Source organism: Capricornis sumatraensis, chromosome 11 (assembly GCF_032405125.1).
Source record: "Capricornis sumatraensis isolate serow.1 chromosome 11, serow.2, whole genome shotgun sequence".
Classification (NCBI taxonomy): domain Eukaryota; kingdom Metazoa; phylum Chordata; class Mammalia; order Artiodactyla; family Bovidae; genus Capricornis; species Capricornis sumatraensis.
This window is the reverse complement of record NC_091079.1, coordinates 64,399,570-64,427,454: the sequence shown is the minus strand read 5'-3', so window position 1 is coordinate 64,427,454 and position 27,885 is coordinate 64,399,570. Positions and strand designations below refer to the sequence as shown.

General features: G+C 41.2%; 1 protein-coding gene and 1 non-coding gene across 2 annotated transcripts in view; both read right to left on the bottom strand.

Annotated features, from left to right (window-relative positions):
* TNFRSF11B (TNF receptor superfamily member 11b) overlaps positions 1-12,927 on the bottom strand; it is a 29,258-nt gene extending 16,331 nt beyond the window's left edge. The window contains exon 1 of the mRNA XM_068983815.1: positions 12,778-12,927. Coding sequence (XP_068839916.1) covers positions 12,778-12,807 — 30 coding nt within the window. The 5' untranslated portion in view covers positions 12,808-12,927. The remainder of the gene's footprint in view (positions 1-12,777) is intronic.
* On the bottom strand, positions 5,201-5,339 carry LOC138088858 (small nucleolar RNA SNORA42/SNORA80 family). The gene has a single exon (XR_011145763.1). It is a non-coding gene; the product is annotated as a small nucleolar RNA SNORA42/SNORA80 family (small nucleolar RNA).
* Positions 12,928-27,885: the final 14,958 nt, after the last annotated feature.

Here is a 27,885-nt window from a genome sequence, read left to right as displayed (position 1 = left end):
ATGGTTCCAGAAACAGAAAAGTAGGATGGCATTACCCAAGATTTTATACATAAACAAAAAAATATTAAAATATAACCTTGGGACTTTACAAACATTTGCAAGATAAGATGAAAAAAAGAAGGAAAAAAACTGTAGGGATATTACGGAAAGTTTCAAGAAAAATGCTAAATGGATGATGAATAATAAGGTATGAAAAATGTACAGCGTTTAGATCCATTAGATTGATATGAACTAACCAGATCTCTTTCTTGGGAACCTGTATATTAGAGTTCCAAATTCAGTTCAACCACCAGCTTAATAACCCTTGGCCATTATCTTAGCTCTAAAAAGAGATAATTCTTATTTCGTCTATTCCTATACAATTGTTTTCAGTTGAGTAAAGGGATACAAATAAACTTGGTAAAGAATAAGATTCCAGACAAGAATGAGTCATGACTACATATGCTAATTACACAGGAGGTGGGAAATAGGGAACATTTTGAATCAGATTCATTTTTGGAGACATTTTGAAGTCTCTTGTTCAGTAGGAAGTCACAAACCTAAAATGTGCCACAGTCAGTTATTTATCCTATTCTTAAGTTGTCTCCAGAAAAAGCATCTCTGACTTGTTTTTAAAATCAGTTCAAGTATCTTCCCAAATTGTATCATTGATTTGGTCGAAAGGCAGTTCCACAGATTTGCTTAAAGGGCAAAGATAGAAAAGGATTTGTTTCCATATACCTTAAATGTTTAGCATGGTATCTTACAGGCTTCCCAGGTGGCGCCAGTGTAAAGAACCCGCCTGCCAATGCAGGCGTTGTAAGAGATGTGGGTTCAACCCCTGGGTTGGGAAGATTCCCTGGAGGAGGGCATGGCAACCACTCCATTATTCTTGCCTAGAGAACCCCATGGACAGAGGAGCCTGCGGGTTACAGTTGCAAAGAGCCAGACACGACTGAAGCGACTTAGCAAGCAGCATGCATAGTGTCTTAGGGCTTCCCTGGTGGCTCAGAGGGTAAAGAATCAGTCTGCAATACAGTAGACCTGGATTCAGTCCCTGGATCAGAAAGTACCCTGGAGAAGGGAATGGCTACCCACTCCAGTATTCTTGTCGGGAGAATCCCATGGACAGAGGAGACTGGCAGGCTACAGTCCATGGAGTCACAAAGAGTTGGACATGATTGAGTGACTGACACTTTCACTGCTTTTTTCATGGTGTCTTATACACAGCAAGTATTCAATATATATTTTATTCAATCCAGTAGATGTTGAATACCGACTATGTATAATTAGGATTGCTGGTGATTCTATAGACAGATACAGAGCCTCCAGGTAAAGGATGCATTTTCAAGGACAAGCACAAAATCTGTAACTTTCTCATCTGTAAAATGATAGTGATGACAAAATTTGCCTAAAGGAAGTTTGTTTTTTTTTTTCCTAAGCACCTTTCATTTTGCTTGGCATTTTGCGTGGATCGTTCTGCTTGTATTTAGCTTCTGTTTTGAAGGTAAATGTGGGAAAGGCAGGTGGCTCGTTTGAGAGGTTTATCTGCTGCTGCCATTTCTCTACCTGAGGGTCTGCCACTGCTTAATCATTTCCAGAACAGCCAGGATGAGGTCTCTAGGTAAGGATGCAGAGCAAATGCATTAAATCTATTCATCTATTCGGAACTTATGTGCTGCCAACAGCTTTTGCTACATAAACAAGAGAAAGGAAACAGGAACAATTATGATTTATTAGATGAATCGCTGGGCCAGATTTTACACTCTTTGCTTCCCTTGAGCTGAAGCATTGTCTCTAGGTACAACTTAACTTTAAATGCGTTTTGTTGTTGTTCCTTTCAAGAACTTTCCCTTTAGTTGTTTGTTTGGAGGCTTTTAGGATTAATTAGCAGTACCTTGTTTATGTCTGGAATCTACCAGAATTGTCAGAAAAGATTTGCGTCTGATGCTTTTGCTGCTTCAGAGTTTTACAGATAATTAACATTTGCTAGATTAACAAATAAATGAGAAAAATCTCTAAGAACTTGTGATGCAAGTAAACACGTCAAACTTTCCAAGGCAAATGTGTGGACATCTCCCGCATTTTGAATCTCAGATCTTAATATTTCTTCTCTTTGCTTATTTGTTTAGTCGTTCACTCAATTGTGTCCAGCTCTTTGCAATCTCCTGGACTGTAGCCCATAGGCTCCTCTGTCCATGGGATTTTTCAGGCAAGAATACTGGAGTGGGTTGCCATTTAATTCTCCACAGGATCTTCCTGACCCAGAGATCGACTTCATGTCTCCTGCGTCTCCTGCACTGCAGGGGAATTTTTACCTGCTGGGCCATAATCACCAGATTTGGGATATAACATCCATTTTGAAAATTTCAACTCAACAACAGAGCTGGCTACAATTTTCCTTATAATTATATCCATTCAAGCCCACCAGACAAGCACAAGGGCGACATCCCAAGTTCAGAATTTTCCAGCTACAGAGTCCCTGGCACTTTGGACTTAGAATTGGCAATACATTTTAGGACGTTGATATTTTTGAACATCAATTATTACTTCCCATTTTATTTCTACATTTCCTTGAAGATAATACCTTGTTCACATCATCTTATGAATTAATCTGGTTGGTCATGATTTAGATTGAAGCCCAGTCAATGTATGGTTAAGGGCATCTGGAGAGAGAAATTTAGAAAAGAACAGCCATGGTGGTTAGGAAATGAAATAGAAATTAGAAATGGAAATAGGATAAAACAGGATGTGACTTAAACATGTAGATGTTTATCATGTGCCTACAACAATGTGAAACATCCTCTTGGAAGTACTAGATGCTATGGTGAATAATAATAGCATAGTATATTATACTATCATTACATAGTAAGCTGTATACTTCACTTGTCATCCACCACTCCAATCATCTCTGAGGTGATAGTATTATCCCCATTTTGTAGATGAAGAAACTGAGCCTCAGAGAAGTTGAGTGATTGCTCAAAAGTCACAGAGCTAGTATACATTCAAGATAGGATTCAAATCTAATCCTGTCTGAACCTAAGCCTTTAACTATTGACTCTTCTCGCTAGGGACCTGCAGTATTAGGAAGGAGACAGGCATTTAAGTGATCACCTATGACACCAAGTAAAACTCTGGAAGGTCTATATTTTGTCCATGTGTCCATACAGCCATCCATGCCTCATCCTATATCTATTCATCTATCTATCTAACACTTACATCATTTATCCCGGTGAATAAATTCCTCGCTCTTCTGTCCTGAAATGCAGTAGTTCATACAACTTCTCTAGAAGATGGTCCTGTGGGACTGAGCAGTCAGTTACACTTTATACAAAATAGCAGCTTCTCAGTCAGTCGTGCACCCCTTTAAATTTGTCTTCCTTTTTTGCTTACTCTTTTGCTAACCCCTGCTTCCCTAGGATTGCTCTTTCTAATAAGGAGCTAAACTATAAAGTGTTTGCCTCATGTTCTCTATCCTAAAGGGTCTGGACTTAGAACTCAAGTCCAGTAAGGAAGCTGGGATATTTAATTTCATCAGAAAAGAAAAAAAAAAAAAAAAACACAGTGGCCTCCTCTAGCTGAAGGAGGAGGTGAAAAAAGCATTTAAAAAATCCATTGGGATCACTTTGCCCAAGGATATGACTCTGAGTCCCATCCCAGGACGTTTGTATCTCCAGCAGAGAAAAGAACTCTGGTTGAAGGAACTCAGAGGCTTTCTTCTGCTTTATGGGTATTTTTCACTGGACTCCACTGCTAGATTTCAGCTCCTATTAGACAGAAAAAAAAAAAAAAAATCCTCAGCTAGGTCACCTTAGGGAAAATTAATTCACTTCTCTGAACCTTGGTTTCCTTGCCTGTAAAACAGATTCCAGTCTCTGCATCAGAAGGTTTTTGTGAAAATGAAGGCTTATTAGCATTGTCCTCTGTCCAGGACCTAGGATCTTATAAAAATTAATATCTGGGACAAGGTTGGTTTGCTGGGAAAGAAAATGTTGGGAGTCATATACAGGCAATGAGGTGCTCTAATGTAGAAGTGACTTGTATTATTTAGACTCACAAATCTGCCAGAGTGATCACATCCACCTCCTTCCTCACCAGAGAAAGCTGGAAGGTACAATCTTACCATGTTTCTGGAAGGCAGGACCACAGAGAAGGCTTACAAACAGCAGGAATAGCTACATCATTGTTCAGTAAACATCACTCATACTTTCTAACTGACCCGTTATTTTAGCACAATCTCATTGATTTTTTCCCCTTTTACTGGATATTAGTTGGGCTTCCCTGATGGCTCCCACGGTAAAGCATCTTTCTGCAATGTGGGAGACCCGGGTTCGATTCCTGGGTCAGGAAGATTCCCTGGAGAAGGAAATGGCAATCCACTCCAGCACTCTTGCCTGGAAAATCCCATGGACGGAGGAGCCTGATAGGCTACAGTCCATGGGGTCGCAGAGAGTCGGACACGACTGAGCGACTTCACTTTCACTTACTGGATATGAAGAGACAGGAAATACAGTGTGGGAACAGAGGATTCTGTCTCTCAGCCCATGTAGTATTCATTCTCCAGGGCATCTTCCTGACCCAGGAATCGAACCCAGGACTCCCCCATTCCAGGCAGATTCTTTACCATCTAGCCATCCGCGAAGCCCAATATAGTAGTATTCCACCACAGTATTAATGGTCATGCCAACCTACCCATTAACACGCTTATTTCACCTGAAGGTGAAATGCTTCCTTGTGAATACAAATTCAAAGAAAACTGCTCAAAGAGGCTAAAGAGATTGTTAGTGACCATAATTACATCTCTTTAGTAAGTCCTGAGGGAATAGGGCTTCTAAGTAGGATATGAAAACATGCACATTAACGGCTTCTGTGCTAGCTAAAGACAAAAAGGTCTGGTTTCCATTTTTTTAAAAAATAGTTTTTAGCTTAAAAGAATAATCTGAACCTAAAACACAGAAGTCTTCTTAAAAGTAGGTGACATTTCAAAAAGCTGCTTCCTCTTTTGATCTCCTTGACTTAAACAGAATTTCTTATCAATGAAACCAGTTGAGGAACTTTGACAATTGCAACAAAGTAGATTTTTAAAAATTTTCTTTAACATGCTTTTTTTCATAGATAACTAAGTCCATTTGCTTTTTGTATGTCTGGCATATTAAATAGTATCAATATATAATAAAACATTTTAATTTATTTTTAATGACAAAAGTGTAAATTTTTTGTCCACTGTGCAACCCGCTTCAGTGCCTGCAGCCTACTGGTAGAGGCCAGGCAATGGTTCGGGCCGGGTTTGCTCTGGCATGGGACACTATGAAGAGGCCCAGGGGGATGAGCCAAAAGCGTAAAATTATAGCAGCCCTTCCAGATATCATCTGGTACAACACACCTATTTTAAAGGTGAGCAAAGTAAGACCCAGAGAAATGAAGTCACAGGCTGGACCTCAGAGTCTAAGGCAAAACTGAGGAATAAGATCTCTTGCTTCTTGACTGCTGTTGTGGAGGTCTTACTTTCATTACACCTCACAGATGACTTCCTAAATTACTTTTGTTGGTGGTGATGATGGTGGTATGGATGCCAGAGGGAATTTAAGAATAGGACCTTGATATCCATATTTTCTAAGAATAAAATACATTTTTTAACAAGAAAGTAATATTACATGGCAATAGAGGTTTAGGGATCAAAGACCAGAGAAGAAGATTGAATTTACCAAAGGCAGTCACAAAGCTTAGATGAATTACTGTCTTTTAAATCTATATTCATCTTGACACTGATTTTTCTGTTTTATAGTTGATTATTTAAGAGGCTGTTATAGAAAATGCTTCCAAGGTACAGACTAAATGGAGGTGAAGAATCCTAAGGCTAATCTTTTTAATTTTATAGAAGATGATTTGAGGAAATTAATGGTTTTCACCATATTAAAACTATGATAAAAAGAGGTGGATTTTTTTTAAAAAATCTCAATAGCAAAGTAATAAATCAGAACTTTTGGGAGCACATTACTTTTTTAGAAGGGCTCCAGAAATGACATTGCATTTCCTCCTGTATCCTCTATCCATTTATGGTCTGGCTGATTCAGGTGCTTCTGAGAAACTGGGGTTGAAAAAAACTACCCAAGCACCTGGGAAGTTATGTCACCTTGTAGTTGAAAGAAACCATTTTAGTGTGTCTGTAGACTGTTCTGGCCTCTGGAACATTCATTTAGCAAGGCCAGGTAAATGTGAGAGGGAGTGGGTACCCCACAGCTTCTTACCTAATGTGTTGTAACACTATTCTTATCCCTTACAACTGTCTAAAAGAATTCTTTTTTTAGACTTTCTATGCTAGTTACCCCAAAATAAATATTCTGTGGTAGTGAGTTCCTAAAACTAATTACATGTCACATAAAAATACCATGTGTATTTCAAGTTGGCTATACCTCACTCCTTCTCCTTGCATGGATAGTTTACAGATGTTGCTAGGATTTCCGATTGACTAGTTCCTGTTCTTGTGGGTTGCGAAGTTTTATTTTGATTTTTGTTTTCTTTTCTAAACATGGCTGCGAGTACTGTTCATATGTGCTTTTTTTTTTTAACCTATCAGTATCAGAAATGCACTCTGGGGCTGTCTCCTGCCCTCCTCTCTTGCCCTGTGAAATCCTCCCTTCCTATGGCTTTCAAAACCTGTTCTCTGCTCATGACCCAGATTTTCTGATCACCAGTCCAGGCTTCTCTGAACTTTTTGAATCCAAATGCCTATTTGACATCTCCATTGGGATATTTTAAGAATGTATCACATTTATCAAACCAAAAAATGAACATTGATGGGAAGGTCAGAAAGGGGATTCAGCTAAGGTTAGGTAGCACCTGCAAGGGTCGGTATATTAGCCTGGTTCATTATTGTTGCCCTCTTAAGAATGGACCTCCATGAAGGTATTGTACCTTCACAGTAGAAATGGACAAAAATAAGTAGGAAAAATACTGGTCAGGTGGGTAGGGCGTTATATTTATATTTTGAAAGAGATCAAAGCTGACATGAGAATGTGAAATCTCTGACAGTAAGCTACATTTTGTTGGAATATCCATGGAAACTGCTGGTACATTATACAAACACCCCAGCAAATCTCATCGTAGCTCCTTTGACTCAGCAAACACACATTTAGTGTCAGGCACTGTGGAGACCTGGAGGCTATAAATATGAATTGGAAAAAAATCTCTGTTTGCAAAGAGTTCATATTGTGTTTACCACAGGGGTCGTGCCATCCCCTAGAAGTTCTGGAAATTTGTGTGGGATTTTCTCTTGTCACAGTTTCTGTGTGCTGCTAGATGCCCCACTGACCAAGAATAATCCCATGTTCCACACACTTTCTTTTTCTTGGCCGTGCCATTTGGCATATGGGATCTTAGTTCCCCAATCAGGGACTGAATTTTCAACCCCTGTGTTGGAAGCACAGAGTCTTCACCACCAGACCACCAGGGAAATCCCACATCCACTTTCAAATGTCCTACTGATGATGGTATAAGTGATCTAAGCTTAAAAAAAATATATTTATCATTATATGAGCCTGGATTCAAACTCCATATATATATATATACACAAACACATGTATATATACACATGTGTGTATATAATATAAACACACATGTGTATATGTGTGTGTGTGTGTGTGTGTGTGTGTGTATGCACACATATGGGCTTCCCAGGTGGCACAGTGGTAAAGAGTCCACCTGTCCATGCAGGAGAAGCAAGAAGAGTGGATTTGATCCCTGGGTCAAGAAGATCCTCTGAAGTATGAAATGGCAACCCATTCCAGTACTCTTGCCTGGAAAATTCTATGGACAGAGGAGCCTGGTGGGCTAAAGTCCAAGGGGTCGCACACAACTGAGCGACTGAGCGTGCACACACACATACATACATATATATATATATGTATATATACACACACACATATGTAGACCTATGTGTGTGTTGTAAGATTTTTATGCCTATTGATTTTCAAGGAATTTAACAACATAAAATTTGATAGCGGGTTGTGCATGCATGCATGCTAAGTCGCTTCAGTCATGTATGACTCTTTGCCACCCTATGGACTGTACTTTGCCAGGCTCCTCTATCCATGGGGATTCTCCAGGTGGGTTGCCATGCCCTCCTCCAGGGGATCTTCCCAACCCAGGGATCAAACTTGCGTCTCTTAGTCTCCTGCATTGGCAGGCAGGTTCTTTACCACTAGTGCTATCTGGGAAGCCTGAAAGAGGGTTGTATTTTGTTTAAAACTTTAGTGAGATTTGTTTACCACTTCAAAAAATCACAGCCCAAAGCCAACATCAATCGTGGTTTTGAACCCCATGTGCTCTTGTCTATTTCTCATGGCCTGTTCATGACAGTTCTACATAAAGATGCTAATGTATCATTACTTCATTAAATCTTCTAGTGAAGCTTATTTCATTATAAATCATTTTCTTTTTATTTCTCCTTCATAGTATAGTTATGCCAGTATAGTTATTTGAGAAAATTCTGTATGTAAGTAAAAATATAAGCACTCTCAATTTCATTTCAGGAGAGCCAGGGAGTCATTGCAGCTGCTGCTGCTGCTAAGTCATTTCAGTTGTGTCTGACCCTGTGCGACCCCATAGATGGCAGCCCACCAAGCTCCGCCGTCCCTGGGATTCTCCAGGCAAGAACACTGGAGTGGGTTGCCATTTCCTTCTCCAGTGCATGAAAGTGAAAAGTGAAAGTGAAGTTGCTCAGTCATGTCTGACTCTTCGCGGCCCCATGGACTGCAGCCTACCAGGCTCCTCCATCCATGGGATTTTCCATGCAAGAGTACTGGAGTGGGGTGCCATTGCCTTCTCTGAGGGAGTTGTTACAAAGGATTTATTTAATAAGCGCATGGAAGAAGTCTGATCTGATGGAGAACTCCTGCTCCGCAAGGTAAGATACACAGGTACACCGATAATGTTGGCATCTCTGCTCCATAGTAACAACATTAGGGGTAACCAGGCATCATTAGGCAAGACTTTGAAGAATGTAAACATAATTTTTTTTTTAATAAAAGTACTCTTTCTCTGCCATATACTTCACCATGCTTTTTTTCTTGGGCTGCAAAGAAAAGACTCAGGTTGAATAAAGAACTTCTGGTCAATGAGATACTGAAGGTAATGCTTCTCACAGATAGCCTTCATGGAAAGGGAACATGCAGGCAGGGAGGCGGAGGGTTGCTTAGAGCAAGACCCAGCTGGAAAGTGAGTGGATACAAGGACAAGAATATTTGAGTGTGTTTAGTGCCCCTTTGAGAGACTCTGCAATACCTCTCCTTCTAAACTATGTAGATAAAACATCTGTCACAGAACGCCTTCTTCCCTGACCAATGGTATCTGACAACTGTGGTTTTAACCTAAGAAATAAAATTAAAAGCCAGATTGAAATTGGGAATAAGAAGTACAATTAAAGGCCAGATAGAAATTAGGAATTGTGCTGAGAGTTCATGGGTGATAGAGGCCAGAGAGGTTGCTGGAGACAGAAGTACAGGACTGCTGCAGAGTGTATGTTAGATTCTCCTAGAAACTTTAGAGTTATCATTCTCTTAAACAAACAAACAAAAAGGCTAGACAGATACACTCAACCACTGCGGGAGGGCAAGGAAACCAAAATAAACATAAGGAGGACCAATGTATCAGGCAGTTGTCCTGAAAAAAAAAATTCACTACCTCCAAATGCTTCACCCCACCCCCCACCCCAGGTCCTAGTATCTTAACATTAATTTAGACCTTAGCTTTGAGAAGGCCAGTGGCTAGTTCTGGAGCTCCTTGATGGGAAGTTTCATCCACCAGGGAAAATCTAAGACTCGACTAGGATGTTCCCAAAAGCATCAGGAGGCTCACTGAGCAACCATGAAAGAAATGACGTGGTGATGTAACCACCTCACCTTGCAGAGCAGGTCTCTAACTACATGAGTGAGCATTTCAGAAAGCCCATGACTATGGCATTAGTCCTCATGACCACACCCTTTCTGTGTTGCCTACCAGCATATCCTCTGCTGTCACAAAAAGAATCTAGAATTCTAGTTTGCCTCACAATTTTATCTTCTTCCACTTCTTAAATTCAGGATGCCTTGATTTTATCTCCAAATATGAAACATTTAGAGTGTATAATGAGAATAATAAACATTCTATTGCTTCTGCAAGGTAACAGTTGGTGGCCATCTCTCCCCCATCTTTGAGCATCATCAGCACTTTGTTTACATAATTCACTTGGGTCTAGAATGTTGACTAGAAGCTAGTGTTAGTGGAATAGGAACTCTATATTATGTGTGGCTATCTTGCATGTGTGCATATTACTATCTCTATTTTATAGAAAACTAAAACACAAGAGAGATATAAATTGCCCACCATCTTTTATCAAGTAAAATACTGGTATTTGAATTTTGAATTTCGACCCCAAATAACCAAACTCATAACCACTGCACAGCAGCTGCCTTTATAATGTCTTGGAAGGCAGGATCTTTTATATTCCCAAGTCACCTCATACTTCCCCTTTTGTAATTCTCATTTAGACACTCCAGTACCTGCTTTCTCCATTTTGCCGTGCGGTCCATGAGGACAGAAATGGTGCCCATGTTTTCCATCCTATGTCTAGTATCCAGTGGCCTGCCTGGTACAAAGGACTAAATAGCAGTAATGCTTCCAGTCCTTAGCACTACCTCTTGGTGTTTATGAAAGGGCATCTGGACTCTTCATATGTAACTGCAAAGTATCTTTTATCACTTATTTATAAAATAAAATCAATCTCAGAAGCTACAGAAGGGAAAGGGAGTACATTCCTATTTGAAGTATTTACTAGGTTCAAGACACAATAAAAGGTTTCTTTTCTGATAATGCTGTAACATCTGCAGTTGGTATTATCTACATACATATCTACATCCTTATACAGACCAGATATCAAAACATTTGTCTATTTATTATTTTGGAACACTTAGAATACTGGAGTGAGTGGGTAGGCATTCCCTTCTCCAGGGGATCTTCCTGACCCAGGGATCAAAACCAGGTCTCCTGCATTGCACGCAGATTCTTTACCATCTGAGCCACCAGGGAAGCCCATTATTAGGTATACATATTATTTAATGGAAATTCTGAAATTTAAAAGTTACTGATAATATGTTTATTATTAATCAAATCTTTGACAGCATACAAAAGGCTAGGAAGACTAAAAGTGTCCCCATATTATAGCAGAATTATTTATACTACCCAAAACCTATAATGATGAAGTCGCTTGTGGTGTAGCCATGCAATGGAATATTATACAGCACTGAAACTGGATGGACATCCAATACTGGAGATGATCTCACAGTAGAACCTTAAGTGATAGCAGTCAGACACAAAAAAGTACATAAAGTTCATTTACTCATGGATGGCATTATAAGTCAGAATGTTGATTCCTCTGGCCATGACTGGCATGGTGATAGGGACGAAGCCCAGGAAGCTTCTGGGGTCCTGGTAATGTGATGGTGTCTGAGCTGGGTGCTGGCTTACAAGTATTCACTTTGGGAAACTTAATTAGGTTCTTATGATTTGTGCAGTTCTTTATATGTGTCCTTTTTAAGTAAGGGTTCACTTTTTTAAAAGTTCTCCATATTAGTGAAGTTATATATATAATATATACCCACATATATACAAATATATATATACACATATATGTATACATAGTACCTATACATAAGATTAGCTTGCTTAAGTGTGACCTCTTATTAATCTACCTTTCCTTTAGTGACTTTGCTGTTTATTTACTTATTTATGTGTGTGTATCCCAAGATCTAATTGGAGGACTTCCTAGGCTTCCATTCACTCTTAGTGGGTTGGACATTCACATTCAAGCAGTTACTGCAACAACTTTCAAAACACATATGCGGCTTAAATATGGATTTTCCTGTTCTTTCATGAATGTCTGATTCATATCTCAGTGCAGTCTACATTTTACTGACATAAAGGAAATAAATCATTGGTCATAGAATAATCTACATAGAAATCTTATTAACTTGATTGGTCAAAATGCAAATTTAAGTAAAAGAAGCTAAAAATTACAGACATTCCTTTCTTTTCCAAATTTCCTTTCTTTTTCCAAATTTAAAATAACTTTTAGCTCTATTGAGTGCAGAACCTCAATTATTTAAATCTATTTTATAACCTAATTAACGTTATCTCACCAGTATTTTCCACATTACATTGAAATGTCCCATTTTAATAATAAAATGTGATTAAAATGTTAAATTGCACAATAAGAAATATGTGTGTATGTATGATCTTTTCTCTGGTGCCAATTATTCAAAATTTCCTATAATATTTGCTTAAGTGGCAAATAAGCCTAATGATGTCATATTCACTGCATCCAAACTTTATTCTAATTACAGTAGTTTTGAGAATTATTATTCTTAGCATTAAGAATAATCTCCCAAATTACTTTGATACTATTATTACCACTAATAATAATTAATAATAAGGATGCCCAAGTTAAGCAAAGATGGTATGGAGCCATCTGAGATGAAGAAAGCCAATAAATAAAATGGATAAAAAAACATTCCAATAAAAATGGTCCAGAGCTCTTCTTCATAAACCCAGCAGGAACTTTCCAGTGTAAAGGGACACCCTAGGAGAAGCACCATCAGCTTGAAAGAGGCCTCCTGTTCCAACCTGACCCCAGATCTCTCCTGGGAAAGGGAGCAAGTTGAGCTTTGTCCCCATCAACAGGCGGGCAGGTCGGGAGACTAGGAGGCGAGGAGCCTCCGCGGTCGCCCAGAGCACCGCTGCCGGCGTCCCGGGCCAGGAACTTACCACGAGCGCGCAGCACAGCAACTTGTTCATTGTGGTCCCCGGGAAACCTCAGGCGCTCGGAGGCGGCGGCTGCGGGGCGAGCGCTACGGTGCGTCTCGGCTGCCCGTGCCCTCATCACTTTATATATAGTGTCCCGGCAACAGGAAGTATCGGCGTGGCTTTGATCATTCATTCCCTAGCTGGACCAAACTTTGCACCTTTCTTTTTTAGGAACCTTGGGCGGGAGTCGGGCGGGGAGTTAGGACGCGGGGGGATGGGGAGGACGGGAGGGGAGGTGCGAAACACTCCAGGGTTAACACTTTCAGCGCCAGGGCGGAAAGAAGTGGCACGAGCGGTGGGAGTAGGGGGTGGGGCGGGGATGTCTGGCCCCTGAGAGGCGGAAAAAAAAAAGCTGCAGAACAAGGCAGCTGCTGTCTCCGTGCGGCTCTGAGGTTTCCTGGCCCCTTCCCGCCAGCGGCCGGCCTCCTGGCAGCCGCGACCAGAGGTGGGAGGACTGGGCGCACGCTGGGCAGTCGCTTTGCTGGGCTCCTCCACCCTGAGCGTAGGATCCAGCCAAGATTGCGCAGCCTGCAGTGCGCCCCAGACACTACACCCCACTCTCGTCTGACCCGCTTCTCAGGGGTTTTGAGATCCCCAATAACAAGTATTCTCATTCACGAGCTGCGCTCAGAGGCTCTTCTTGGAGTTTGCAGTCATTTATCTCCAAGGTTGCACAGATGGAGAAGAAACTTCTCTAACTTATGTCTGGTTCGAAAGCCGATGCCTTTTCCCACTCACTTTTTATTGCCTGTGGTAGTTTCAGCCAGAGAGAATCAGCAGAGGACAAACTTCTTGCCTAGGGCAGAAAAAACACCACCGTAGGATTTGCCACTATACTGAACTGAACTGATCGTCTTTATCAACACCATCATCATCCGAAGGTTTTTGGTACCAACTGAACTTCTGAAGTTGCCTCTTCCAGGTCTTTCCGTTGCCCCCAAGCTTTTGGTGGAAGTTGGCTCTGCTTAAAGGGTTCGAGGCTTCCCCATCCATCCCCACCAGCTGCTTTTGTGAGAGTTGGACCCCATGACTTCTAAAGGGTAGACCCCTTCTGAGGTCCTGCAGTTTGCTGATTTGTTTCTAGGTTGCCACCAGAGCTCTTCACTTACAGAAGCTGGGGGGGGGGGGGGGGGGGGAAATCACTGCAAAGCCAGCCTCCGCATCAGGGCCATGTGCTCAATTCTCCTCTCCTGAGAAGGTCAGTTTCTGCTTTTCTCCAGAGTTCATGGAGAGGGAGATGAAGGTGATTCTCTCAGGCTCAAACTATCTCATGCAATAAAAAGTGGCCCCCAGGAGCAAGTATTACCAGCAGGGATCAGAGTATCTGCGCTTTCAAATCAACATCTTTCCACCAGAAGGTCAAAGTGGATCCATAGACAGAGTAGAAAATATTTAGAGGGAACAAGTTCAGCTCTTCTACTCTGACTGTGAAGTACAGAAGACAGAGTGTCTTACTCAGCTTTCTCTCTCCACAGCATGATGGTTTCTTAAGTGAACTAGTGAGTGAACAAAGGTCAGTGCATACTGACCAAATGGTTTAACTCCAGCCCTGCCCCTCAGCTTCTGAACTTCAGCTTTGACATCCACAGTCTGAGCTACTAGCACTTAGACTGACCATGGGACTCAGGTAAATTTGAATGTTAGTTGTAAAATACTAAGTAAATGGCAGTATTGTTGTCTTTGTGAGGTGATGCCTACCTGGGATACTGCCTGAAGGCATTTTTCTTGAACTGTCGTATAATGCTCACATGCAGGAGTCGCACTCTGGAGAAAACTGATCAAGGACTGAATCCTGCAGTCTTAACCCTGGGAAAGTGCTTATGATTATCGTCTATCAGTTAAAAATAGTAGTTATACAGAAATGTGGCATGGAACAAATGAAAGTATTTTGAAAAGTAATGCATAAATTAGATTAGTAATGCATAAATGAGGTTATTCACTAACCATGAGCAGTCAATAAGTAAATGCATATAAGATAACCTAGCACATTGCCTGGATAGGAAATGTTTACTAAATTATAGCTATGATTGTTCACAGGCAGTACATATAAGATACCAGGCTTTAGAGCCAGACTTGAAACCCAGATCTCCTGCGCTCTGGCTCTATTACCTCAGGCAGATTTTAACTAACCTATTTGTATTTCTGTTTGATTTCTTTATTGGTATCGTGACGATAAAAATCATACTACCCTTTCAGAGATTAAATCGGCTAAAACGTGTAAAGTGCTCATTGTACTGTTTAACATGTAGTAAGGGTTCACTAAGTCTAGCTATTATTGTTATACTTATCTGAGGTGCTCTTAGGGACATTTATACAAGCACTAGGTGAGTCTGGACTCTAAGCTTCTGGGAGCAGCAATCATTTATTTTCTTATGATATTTCTTGAAACTTTTAGCTCCGCATCCGGCCTCCCTATAACTGTTTGATGAATAACGGCAATAGAGGTGGTGGTGGTGATTTTGGTGTGTGTGTGTATGTGTGTGTTGGGGGAGGGAGGAGAGGAAGTGTAATTAGCTGTCATCTTGAGAAAAGCCAGGGCCCCATTTTTATAGAGTCACAGAGTAGACAGTGTATTGACTGTGCCCCTTTCGGGACCTGACTGTGGGCTGTTTATTAATCACCCACTGACAGGAAACAGACACTCTGAGTTTGCAGTCACGTCATTTGTTATATTCCTGGAGTAGTCTGGCCGATCCCCCTGGCTCTTCCCATGGGACCCACTACAGTGAGCAGCAGGCCCTGAACACTTGGAGGCTGGAGTCCATCTTCAGTCTAGATTGGACGGGACCCGGGGATTCAGAACTGAATCCATGGGGCGATGTCTGAACACTCGCTTGGCAGACAGACTACATCCATCTTCCCATGACAGATCCTTCATTGGCATGGGCCAAGGGTGACATGAAACAGAGTGTCTGGTAAATTTAACCTTCTCTTTCTGATCACCAGAGATGTGTGATGCTGACTGTAGGTGACCCCTCATCAGATAGCCATCATCTTCTCTTCCCTGAACTGTTTTGGGTTTGGTCCCATGTTGAACACATTTTCATTGCGCACATTTCTGATTGTCCCTGCTTCCATTTCAGCCACTGGTATGGCTTAAAGAAATGGTGTCTGAATATGGGGGACCCCCTTGAGAAAAATACTTACCTCTTTTTAACACAACAGCCAAGCACCTGCTATAGGAGGCCATTTATAATCATTGTTATAACAGAAATGCCTTAATCTCAGGACAGGGATTGATTTGGTCCTTTGGGAGACAAGACAAACTGATGGGTTCCCTAGAGACTGATTGAATGCCTAGAACATCTTACACATAAGCTCCCACATATAGAAACTGGAAACACAAGTTCTGAGGTTGTGTATGGGAAAGGTTATTAGTAGAAGAACAAGAACTCATTCCTTGTTTCACTGTTACTAAATCTTTTTCTGGTTTCATAGGAGATGGAACAGAAAGAGGAGAAATAGGTAGTTATCCTATTGATTTTATTTCATTAATGTTTGCCCATTTCTTCATTAATAAATACAATTTTAATTATTAATGTTCTAGACTCCCAGGGACAGAGAAGCCTAGTGGGCTGCCGTCTATGGGGTTGCACAGAGTCAGACATGACTGATGCGATTTAGCAGCAGCAGCAGCAGCAGACAAAACATTAATTTTAGCTATTAATGTTTTATTACTGGACTGGATTGTCATGCCCTCCTCCAGGGGATCTTCCCAACCATGGCAATCAACTCCAGTATTCTTGTCTGGAGAATCCCATTGACAGAGAAGCCTGGTTACAGTCCATAGGGCTACAGTCCACAGGGTTGCAAAGAGTCGGACACAACTGAAGCGGTTAAGCACAGCACATTAATGTTTTAAGGTGTTACAAGCTCTGTGTGAAAATGGATATGTACTTGCTTTAAAAAGAGTGTACAAGGGAACTCTGGTCAAAGTTATGTAGCAGCCTGGAGGGGAGAGGAGTTTGGGGGAGAATGGATGCCTGTATATGTGTGGCTGAGTCCCTCTGCTATCCACCTGAAACTGTTATTAACATTGTTCATTGGCTATACTCCAATACAAAATAAAAAGCTTTTAAAAAAAGCATCCAGAAAGGCAAGGTTATATATAGCTGAAGCACTTTCTGCTTCAGTAGGTCACCCATTTCTTAAAGATCTGCAAGTATTAGACCAGAAGTCATTAAGGGCTGGTTACAGTTTCCCACTCAGTAGTAGTATGATTCCAACATTGTCAGTCATTTGTTACAATAACCTTTTCATTGAAAGCTGGCATAAATCAATCACACAAACATGTAAATATTCAAATCTATAAGTACATGGAAAGAAATAACAACAGGAGCTACTCGGCCAGTGTGATTGTAAGCCACATCTCACATATGTTAACTAGCAGTGAGAAGATAGCCGTTGGACAGGGAGAACAGTGTTAGCAGACCTTGAGGTAAGAGGAAGTGAGGTGTGATTTCCAGGAATTAGAGGAAGCCCGGTATGGCAGAGAGCAAGATGTTGCCTGGGCTGGAAGAGGCTGCAAAGGAGAGTGGATAGTGGTCAGGCTGCAAAGTGTAATTGATTCTATTCTTCCTCCAAACATTGATAGGAAGCACTGGAGGCTTTAAGCGTGAGAGTGACATGATCATTATAGCTTCTGTGGGGTAGAAATTCTCTGAACTTCACCCTGCCAACCTCAGGGTCATATCCAAGCATAGTGCACAATAGAAAGCCTTCTTAAATTAAGAAAATCACAGCATAAATGGAAAAGTATTTTTATTAACTTAATTAAATTTAAGCTTTTTAAAATGCCTGCCTATGGTAAAAATTTAAATAGTATTAATACATATCCCATGGAGGGTAAATTTCCATTTTGCTTCAGACCTCCACTGCCCATTTATAGAAGCTTCTACTATCAATGGTTTTTATATGATTGTTCAGATCATATAAAGACACATATTTATGGATAGATATCCTGTTGTTGCACTAATGGTAAAGAATCTGCCTGCCATTGCAGGAGACGCAAGAGACGTGAGTTTGATCCCTCTGTCTGGAAGGTCCCCTGGAGAAGGGTATGGCAACCCACTCCAGTATTCTTGTCTGGAGACTCCCATGGACAGGGGACTCTGCCTGGCAGGCTACAGTCCATGGGGTCACAAAGGAGTCAGACACGACTGAGTGACTAAACAACTACAAATTCTTAATATTAATCTCACCACTTGGTGTGTGCTTGGGGCAAGAAGGAATACCTAAAATAAATGACTACTACTCTCTGTAACGCATGTCACGTAGCACTGGAGGGAGGACTTTAAGTGGGAAGTCTGGTGTTTCAAGCTCTATAAAGAAAGCTACCTCATTTATGATTCAGGGCTCAGCAACTTCTGCTAGCCCTCCAAGAGAAGTGCAAGCTGGGAAATTTGCCTCAGTCAGCTTGGGCTGCCCTATCAAAATACCGTAGACTGGGTGGCTTTAACAGCAGACATTTACTTCTCACAGTTTTGGAGGCTGAAAGTTTGAGATTGAGGTTGAGGTGAGTTTGAGATTGAGATTGATATTGAGTTTGAGATTATGGTGAGACCTTTTTTTCTGGCTTTCAGGTGATCAGCATCTCGCCGTGTGGAAGCATGACCTCTTCTCTGTGTGTGTTCGGAGGGAGAGAGGCCTCTTTTCCTATTTTTATGAAGTGAGCAGTTCTATAGATTCCACCTTTATGACCTAGTTTAAACTTGTTTCCCTCCTAGAAGCCCTATCTCAAATAGAGTTGCCCTGAGGGTTAGGAGTTCAAGATATGAATTTAAGGGGGAACACAATTCAATCCATAGCAGCATATTTCTATTCCCCTCTTTTAGGGTATATAAGCTCATGCTTAATTTTCAAGGGAATTTAGACTTTTGCAGTACTTGCTAGAGTGCTCAATAAATGCCATGAATATAGAACTGTAAAGTCATAGTTTTTCTTATCCTCAAATTTCTTTTTGCCTCCTTTTTAGGATTCTCTTTCTCCTACTCAATTTAAGAAAATAACTTCCATAGTTCAGGCAGTTTCATTTTATGTCTGTATTTCCTTCTGAACACATCACCTGATAGCAGATTCTGGTTTCCCTGACTGAATGAGGTTGGCAAGATACTAGCAGGGGAAAATTTTGTACATTCTTTGATAAAAGTTCTTAATAGAGGGAATTCCCTGGTGGTCCAGTGGCTAAGTCTCCGTGCTCCCAATACAGGGGCCCTGAGTTCGATCCCTGGTCAGGGAACTAGATCCCACGTGCCACACTAAGAGTTCACATACTGAAACTAAAAGATTTCATATGCTGCAACTAACCCCTGGTGCAGCAAAATAAACAAGGTTTTGAAAAAGTTCTTAATAGATGAGCTGAATTACATTACATAGCATAGCATACCCTGCCCTCTCAAACAGAGAAAAGCATAAGTCAAGCCTTTCTGCACATGTGACACCCATCACAATTTTCTCTTTGAAATTATTGTCAAGAATGGTGCCAAATTCATGGTAACTATCAGTGGGGAATTTGGGGGAAGAGAGAAAGGCATTTCAATAGACCAAAGCATGGTGTCTGTTGTTCCTCTTCAGCTAGAGGAAGTGACATACCTGTCTGCCAATACTTCCAGTTACTTCACCCAGGATTTCCTGAAACTTAGATACCATCTAGTGTCTACTTAGGCCCACAAAACAGGTTCCCTAATTACACAGGGATGTATATCCAAACAACCACTCACCTGAAGGCTTCTGAACAAATACGTGTGATGTCTTCCTATCAGACGAATGTAGCCTACCTACACAGTTTCCTCTTCTAAGGTCCTTCAAGAAATTTGGTCATCTCTAGTGTCAGTTCAAAGATTCTGCCCCTCTCCCAACCCCAATGCATTTTGTTTGCACCTGGCAAATGAAAATAAGACAGATAAGAATCCTTAGAACTATTTTCTCAGTAGTCAGTTAAGTGTTTCTGCCTGGGAAAGTCCCCTTCTTTAACTAAAACAAACCTTTATAAACAAAGATTTTGATGTAATAATTTTCAGAGAAACTAACCTGCAAGATAAAATTGCTTCCTGAAATGAGAGTTTACCTAGAAAAGGCTTAGCCTAAAGGAATATCTCTAAGTGACTGTTAAGCTAAAGAGGGAAATTAAGTTGTTTAATACCCAGCTGAAGGGACACTATTAATGTGACAGGTTTCAGTACACATAAAGTACTTTATCATTTATTTATTCAACAAACAAGTGATAAAGTATTTAATACTTAGTGGGTACCAGATGCTGTACCCCCAATATAGACAGAAATAGTTAACCACACTTCTGAAGCTTTCAGTCAGGTTGGGGAGAGACAGTAATGAAATAAACTGGGAAATAAACTCTTTGAATGTGATAAGCCAGTTTCAGAAAGTGATAAGAGGGTTGAAGTCCATAATACAAGTTAGCATAATGGTGCTTGCCTAGAAAGGGGCTACATTAGCTGAGTTTCTTAGGGAAAAGCTCTTTCAAGAAGCAACTTCTTTTATTTATTAATTTTTTAATTGGGGAATCATTGCTTTACCATATGCTGGTGAATGAATCATAAATATATATATATATATATAGCATGCATATGCATGCTAAGTCACTTCAGTCATGTCTGACTCTTCGCGACCCTAAGGACTGTAGCCAGCCCGGCTCCTCTGTCTGTAGGATTCATCAGCAAGAATACTGGAATGGATGGCCTTGCCCTCCTCTAGGGGATCTTCCAGACCAAAAGATCAAACCCACCTCTCTTTGTGTCTACCTGCCTTGGCAGGCGTGTTCTTTACAACTGGTGCTACCTGGGAAGCATATATATATATATATATATATACACCCTCCTTTTTGAGCCTGCTTGCCCACTCCCATTCCACCCCTCCAGGTCATCACAAGATGCCAGGCTGGGCACCCTGTGTTATACAGCAGCCTCCCACTACTTCTCTGGTGTACTTACACATGGTAGAATATGTATGTCAATGCTACTTCCTCAATTTGTCCCACCCTCTCCCCACTGTGTCTGCATGTCCATTCTCTATGTCTGTGTCACCATTCCTTCCCTGCAAATAGGTTCATCAGCACCATTTTCATAGATTCCATATATATATGCATTAATACTTGATAGCTGTTTTTCTCTTTCTGACTTACTTCACTGTGTATAATAGCTCTAGGTTCACCCACCTCATTGGAACTGACTCAAACTCATTCCTTTTATAGCTGATAATGGTCCATTGTATATATGTACTCCATCTTCTTTATCCATCCATCTGTTGATGGACATCTGGGGTGCTTCCATGTCTTGGCTATTGTAAATAGTGCTGCAGAGATCATTGGTGGACTCATGTCTCTTTGAATTGTGGTTTTCTCAAAATGTACATGACTGAAGCAACTTAGCAGCAGCAGCAAGATGTATAACGCCTGATCAGATGATGGGATGATGAGCACATTGTGTATTCTGGGAGCGGGGGTGAGGGATCAAAGTCTTCCAGGTAGAGCAAAGAGCAAGTGTGGTGACCCAGATGAGAAATGTGACTGGGCTAAAGCCAAGGGAGTAAGAGAGAGATTTAAACCATATGTGCTCAGATTGATGGACAGGGCTAGACCATGCAGGGGCCAGTGGCAAGATGTAGCAACAATGCCTCCATCAGGCAAACAAATATTCTTAACATCAGAGGTAGATTAATTCAGGGATCAAATTTAGGGCATTGATACTGAAAATATTTTACTTCTAAATATTTTGTTGTTTTTGATGCTATTGCAAAAGCAATTTCCTTCTTAATTTCTGTTTCAGAGAGTTTATTGTTAGTATATAAAATGCCACTGATTTTGTGTGCTGATTCTGTATCCTTCAGTTTTGCTGAATTTATTCATTAGTTCTAACAGCTATTTGATGGAGTCTTTAGGGTTTTCTGTATATAATATCATGCCATCTGGAAACAAAGATCATTTTATACTTATTCCTTTCCAATTTGAATGCCTTTTATTTATATTTGTTGCCTAATTGTGGTACTTTTGGTACTAAGTCAAATAGAAGTGATGAACGTGGGCATCCTTGTCTTGTTTCTGATCTTAGAGGAAAGACTCAACCTTTCACTCTTGAGTATAACAACCGATACAAAAGAAATACAAATGATCATAAAAAGCTACTATGAACAATTTATACCAACCAACTGAACGAACTTGAAGAAATAAAAAGTCTTAGAAACATAACCCATCAAGACTAAAATTAGGAAAATGGAAAATCTGAACAGATCAGTTACCAGGAAGAAGATTAAATCAGTAATCAAAAATCTTCCAACAGATGACAGCCCAGGGCCAGATGGTTTCACAGGTGAATTCTGCCAAATATTTAAACAAAAAATAATACTAGTCCTTCTCCAACTCATCCAAAACTTTGAAGTGAAAGGAGCACTTTGAAACTCTTTTTATGAGGCTGGCATTACCCTGAAATCAAAGCCAGACAACATTACAGAAAAAGAAAATTACTGGCCAATATCCCTGATGAATACACATGCAAAAACCCTCAACAAAATACTAGCAGACCAAATTCAACAGCGTATTAAAAGGATCCAACATGATTAGGTGGGATTTATCCCTGGGTTGGAAGGATGGCTCAACATATGCAAGTCAATAAATATGATACAGGGCATAAACAGAGTGAGAGGGATAAAAATTATATGATCATTTCAATAGATGCAGAAAAAAAAGTTTGACAGAATTCAATATCCTTTCATAATAAGAACTCTTGGTATCTTAGGTATAGAAGGAACGTGAATGCGTTCTTGCTTCATTCATGTCCAACTCTAGGCGACCCCATGGACTGTAACCTGCCAGGCTCCTCTGTCCATGGGATTTTCTAGGCAAGAATACTAGAGTGGAATGTCATTTCCTTCTCTAGGGGATCTTCCCTACCCAGGGATCAAACTCTCCTCTCTTGCATTTCCTGCATTGGCAGGCAGATTCTTTACCACTGTGCCACCTAAGAATCCCCATAGAAGGACTATACCTCAGCATAATAAAGGTCACATAAGACAATGTCAGTGCTTAAGGTACTCAGTGATCCTAAAAATAAAGGACAAAGAATTGGCTACATTCTGTATTCCTATGAAGGTCCATAGAGGGTGTTAAAATATTTTAGTCAAATGTTTCTCCACATATTTTTCATTATTATTCCCAAAGGAGAAATTTTTAAGTTGATATAACTTAATTTAAGGAGAGAAATTAAACACTAAGGCATAAGATGTTTTTAGGTGAGGTTGTGCTTTGGAAGAACATGAATCCCTTGCAATATTTCAGGCTTTTTTTTTTTTTTTTACCCTTCCCCACCAAATAAATTTTGCCACTTGCGGAACATATGTCTCCCACTGAGAATACATGCTTTAGCCAATGTCCTGATGAAATACCCATAATTTCAGCATTGAGAGCCCATTTTACCACCATTATGTAGAGTGAGAAGTTTTTGGTATTGCTGGAAGATGGACAGAACTGAATTCCTGGAATGTGGACCTTCTGTTGAAATGCTAATTCACTTTCTGCTAAGTGGGAGTCCTGGTTAAGTCAACTGCCTACATGCACAGGGTAGATTAACATGACTAATGTGTATATGACACATTATATACACGCAGTGCCAAAATATCCTACAATAAATTTCAGACACATAGGAATTCAGAACAAGAGAGTGGCAGAGAAAGAGCTGTGTATGGGGAATAGCTTAGACAACAATAGGAGAGACAGGATAGGATATGACTCTGGAGGAATGGTAACGTGTAAGTGAAAAATCGTTTCATTTACAAATTGTGTCACTATAGTTCCTCCTCCTCCTCCTGTATGTGAAGTGAAATGGTCTTTGAAGGTTCATATTTCTGTAGGTACCACATGGTAGTCAATAAGAATTATGTAGTCAGACATGACTCATTGACAGGATAACAACAACTAAAAAAGTGTAAAACAATAACTAAAAATACTATACAAAGAAATATAGTAAAAGCTCAATAGATAAATTAAAATAGAATAATTACATGATTATTTAACTATTAATAAACATTATAAAAACAGTCCATGGGGTCGCTGAGGGTTGGACACGACTGAGTGACTTCACTTTCACTTTTCACTTTCATTCATTGGAGAAGGAAATGGCAACCCACTCCAGTGTTCTTGCCTGGAGAATCCCAGGGATAGGGGAGCCTGGTGGGCTGCCGTCTGTGGGGTCACACAGAGTCGGACACGACTGGCGTGACTCAGCAGAACCTGAGAACAGTCAGGGTTACCTTTTGGGTCCTAGTGAGAAGGGCATGGCAACCCAGGCCAGTATTCTTGCCTGGAGAACTCCATGGACAGAGGAGCCTGGCAGGCTACAATCCATAGGGTTGCACAGAGTCACACATGACTGAAGAGGCTGAGAACATTAACTGTTACGATTTTTTTTTTCTCTCTTAAAAGACATGTTGCTTCTGTTGGGAGGAGTTCCAGTAGAGGCAAAGACACACTTGGTATTGTAAATTAGGACATTAGAAAGGATTTTGAACTGTGGTGTTCCAAATCAAAAGGACCCATGAGGCCTGAGCGAGACCATGAGGGAAGAGGCAGCAGGAGGGGCAGGGAAGAGACAGGCCTCCCCGCTTATCCTCTGTTTTAACTCCTCTCCGAAATACCTAGGTAACAGATAATAATATTTGATGAGTTGTTTTGCAGATGTGAAATCCCACCCCACCCCCAACCAAATAGAAGACATTAACTTTTTGATGACCATGAACACATAGCCTCAGCCCTCATGGAGCTTAAGGACTAATAACTTTAATCCCTGTGACACCAGTCTTACCTCACCATCAGCCAGTCAGAGACTTGTGCACCAGCTGGCCCTATAGACCCCTCTTCTTCCCTGCCACCTGGCTTTTAAAAGTGTTTTGCTGAAATCCTTCAGAGACCTCAGGGGTTTTTAGGGCTTGAGCCACCTATCTCCTTGCATTGCCCTTCAGTAAACCTTTTTCTACACCAAACTCTGACATTTCAGTTTGTTTGGCTTAACTATGTGTGAGGTACAGGTACTTGCATTAACAGTGGAACCGAAAGTTGGCCCTAGACACAGAGACATCACTTTGCCCACAAAGGTCTGTGTAGTCAAAGCTATGGTTTTTCTAGTAGTCATGTATGGATATGAGAGTTGGACCACAAAGAAGGCTGAGCACCAAAAAACTGATGTTTTCTAATTGTGTGCTGGAGAAGACTCTTGAGAATCCCTTGGAGAGCAAGATCAAATCAGTCAATGCTAAAGGAAATCAACCCTGAATATTCATTGGAAGAACTGATGCTGAAGCTGAAGCTCCAATACTTTGGCCACCTGATGCGAAGAAATGACTCATTGGAAAAGACCCTGAGGCTGGGAAAAATTGAAGGCAGGAGGAGAAGGGGACGACAGAGGATGAGATGGTTGGATGGCATCACTGACTCAACGGACATACTTCAGGGAGATGGTGAAGGACAGGGAAGCCTGATGTGCTGCAGTCTATCAGATTGCAAAGAGTCAGACATGACTTAGTGACTAAACAGCAATAACAGAGATCATGACTGAGTGGATCCAACTCCACTCACTGTGCAACAGGAGAAAGCCTTCTTGGCAGGAGTAGGCTCATGGCTGGAGCTTTCAAATTTGAGAGCTGTGGGTCTTCCAGGCAAAAAAAATATGTATAAACACATAAATTTTGCATTCAGTTTCAGAAGGTTCATAGCCTGTGACTCCAGGAGGGAAACCGATTTGGAATATGATGAAACATTTTGCGGCTCCGTTTTAAAGAGATGTTTGTACCTTGGTTAGTAATAATATTGTTGTATCATCGTTTGTCATGTTTCAATATTTATGTTTCCTGGGTTCTCGTCTAGGTTACCCATCCTGAATTTTCAATATTACATAAATGAACCTTGTTTTCTTCTCACTAGTGCATCACTGTCCTGACCGAGTCTATAAATGGGCTTCACCTCTGACACTGTGTACTCGCAGCTCAGCTCACATCTCAGGGTAGCTGATTCTGCTTGGCAGGTGTGGGCTGTGTGATTGAGTCATTGGAGGAGCTCAAAGAGGTATTTGTTAACAGGAGCAGGGAACAGTGACTGATTCAGCAGCTCCCTGGGCTCCAAACAACCTGGTACTTACCACAGTTTACATCTGAAGGAAGCCCTGCTGCTGCTTCAGTGGTTGTGAGATTCTGGGGAGATGAAAGGAACACAAAAGCAGAAGTCCCAAGGGGCAGGCACAGTGGGAAGTGTAGAAGAGGGGGTTTTTGTGGCTTTTCCTTTAAACTCAAGTAAGATAAGGTCTAGGGGTGTGTGAGTGCGTGTGTGTGTGTGCACGCGTGTGGGCTCAGTTGTTCAGTCGTGTCCTGCTCTTTGTGACCCCACGGACTGTAGCCCATGGGATTTTTCCTCTGTCCATGGGATTTTTCAGGCAAGAATAATGGAGTGGGTTGCTATTTCCTCCTCTAGGGGATCTTCCTGACTTAGGGATGAAACTCGAGTCTGCTGTGTCTCCTGAATTGCAAAGAATAAAGATCAGTTTCGCAGCCAAAGTAGTCATTTTAGATGAAAAGCAATAGAGCAGAGTGTAGCTATGGTTCTGTTGCAGGAAGGCGGACCCCTTCCAGGGCCCGAAACTGGGCTCTTGTCTAACACTCAGAAATGAATTGTCCGAGGAGACACATGTGCTGAAAAAGCAAGAGATTTTATTGGGAAAGGGCACCCGGGTGGAGAGCAGTAGGGTAAGGGACCCCAGGAGAACTGCTCTGCCACGTGGCTCACAGTCTCAGGTTTTATGGTAATGGGATTAGTTTCCGGGTTGTCTTTGGCCAATCATTCTAATTCAGAGTCTTTCCTGGTGGCACACGCACCGCTCAGCCAAGATGGATGCTAGCGAGAGGGATTCTGGGAAGTGGACGGACACACGGTGTCTCCTTTAGACCTTTCCCAAACTCTTCTGGTTGGTGGTGGCTTATTAGTTCTGTATTCCTTATCAGGATCTCCTGTCATAAAACAACTCACGCAAATGGTTACTATGGTGCCTGGCCAGAGTGGGCGGTTTCAATCAGTGTGCTTTCCCTAACACTTCCATTTCTCTGAGTCTCAACTTCTTTTATCTATACAATGGAGAAGCTGTAACAGTATTATTTTTTAGGAGTGTTTTGAGTAGTAAATAGAGATATATATGTAAGAACAATGCCTGGCAAGCAGTAAGCTTTCCATAAACATCAGTACCTCTGTCATCAAATTCACTGATGTATTACTTTAAAATGATTGTAACAGGTGCTATGTGGACATGGATGTCTAGGCCATTGAATGGAGAGATTTTATAGTTTCAAAGACTGTTTATGCTACAGTTACCACCTATTTAAAAGTATAAACTGGATATTTAAAGCAGAAAACCTCCCAGCATCCATGGCAGTCAAATCGGGGAGGGGTGGAAGGAAGCCAACTGAACGTGGATATCCAGGTGTCTTTCTTGCCTTCTGGGAGTTTATCGCCTCGTCTCTTTAATCAGAGCTTGGCCTATACTGTTACACATGCTTTTTAAAAATTACAAAAAAGAAGTGGCACAGGAGGTCAGAAGGCATAAAGACAGTATGGCAGAAACCGCTACAATATTGTAAAGTAATTAACCTCCAATTCAAATAAATAAAAAAATTAAAAAAAAAAAAAAAAAAAGAATCTGCCTGCAATGCGGGAGGCCTGGGTTTGATCTCTGGGTTGGGAAAATTCCCTGGAGGAGGGCCTGGCAACCCACTCCAGTATTCTTGCCTGGAGAATCCCCACAGACCAAGGAGCCTGGCATGCTGCAGTCCATGGGGTCACAAAGAGCGACATGACTGAGGGACTAAGCCCAGCAGCATCGTGTGAAGTCCTTAGGAGTTTAGGCTGAGAAATGGAGTATTTCCTGCCGTATTAATAAACAAGGATGTCGGGGTCTTCAGCCATTCCAGCCCTCCAGGGCGCACAGAAGGAGAAACCTATCTGCAGGTCTGGCAGCCACTCCCTCCTGGGAGCCCGCGGAACTCAGGGCGTGAAAACGCAGGAAACAGGTCCCAGATAACTGAGAT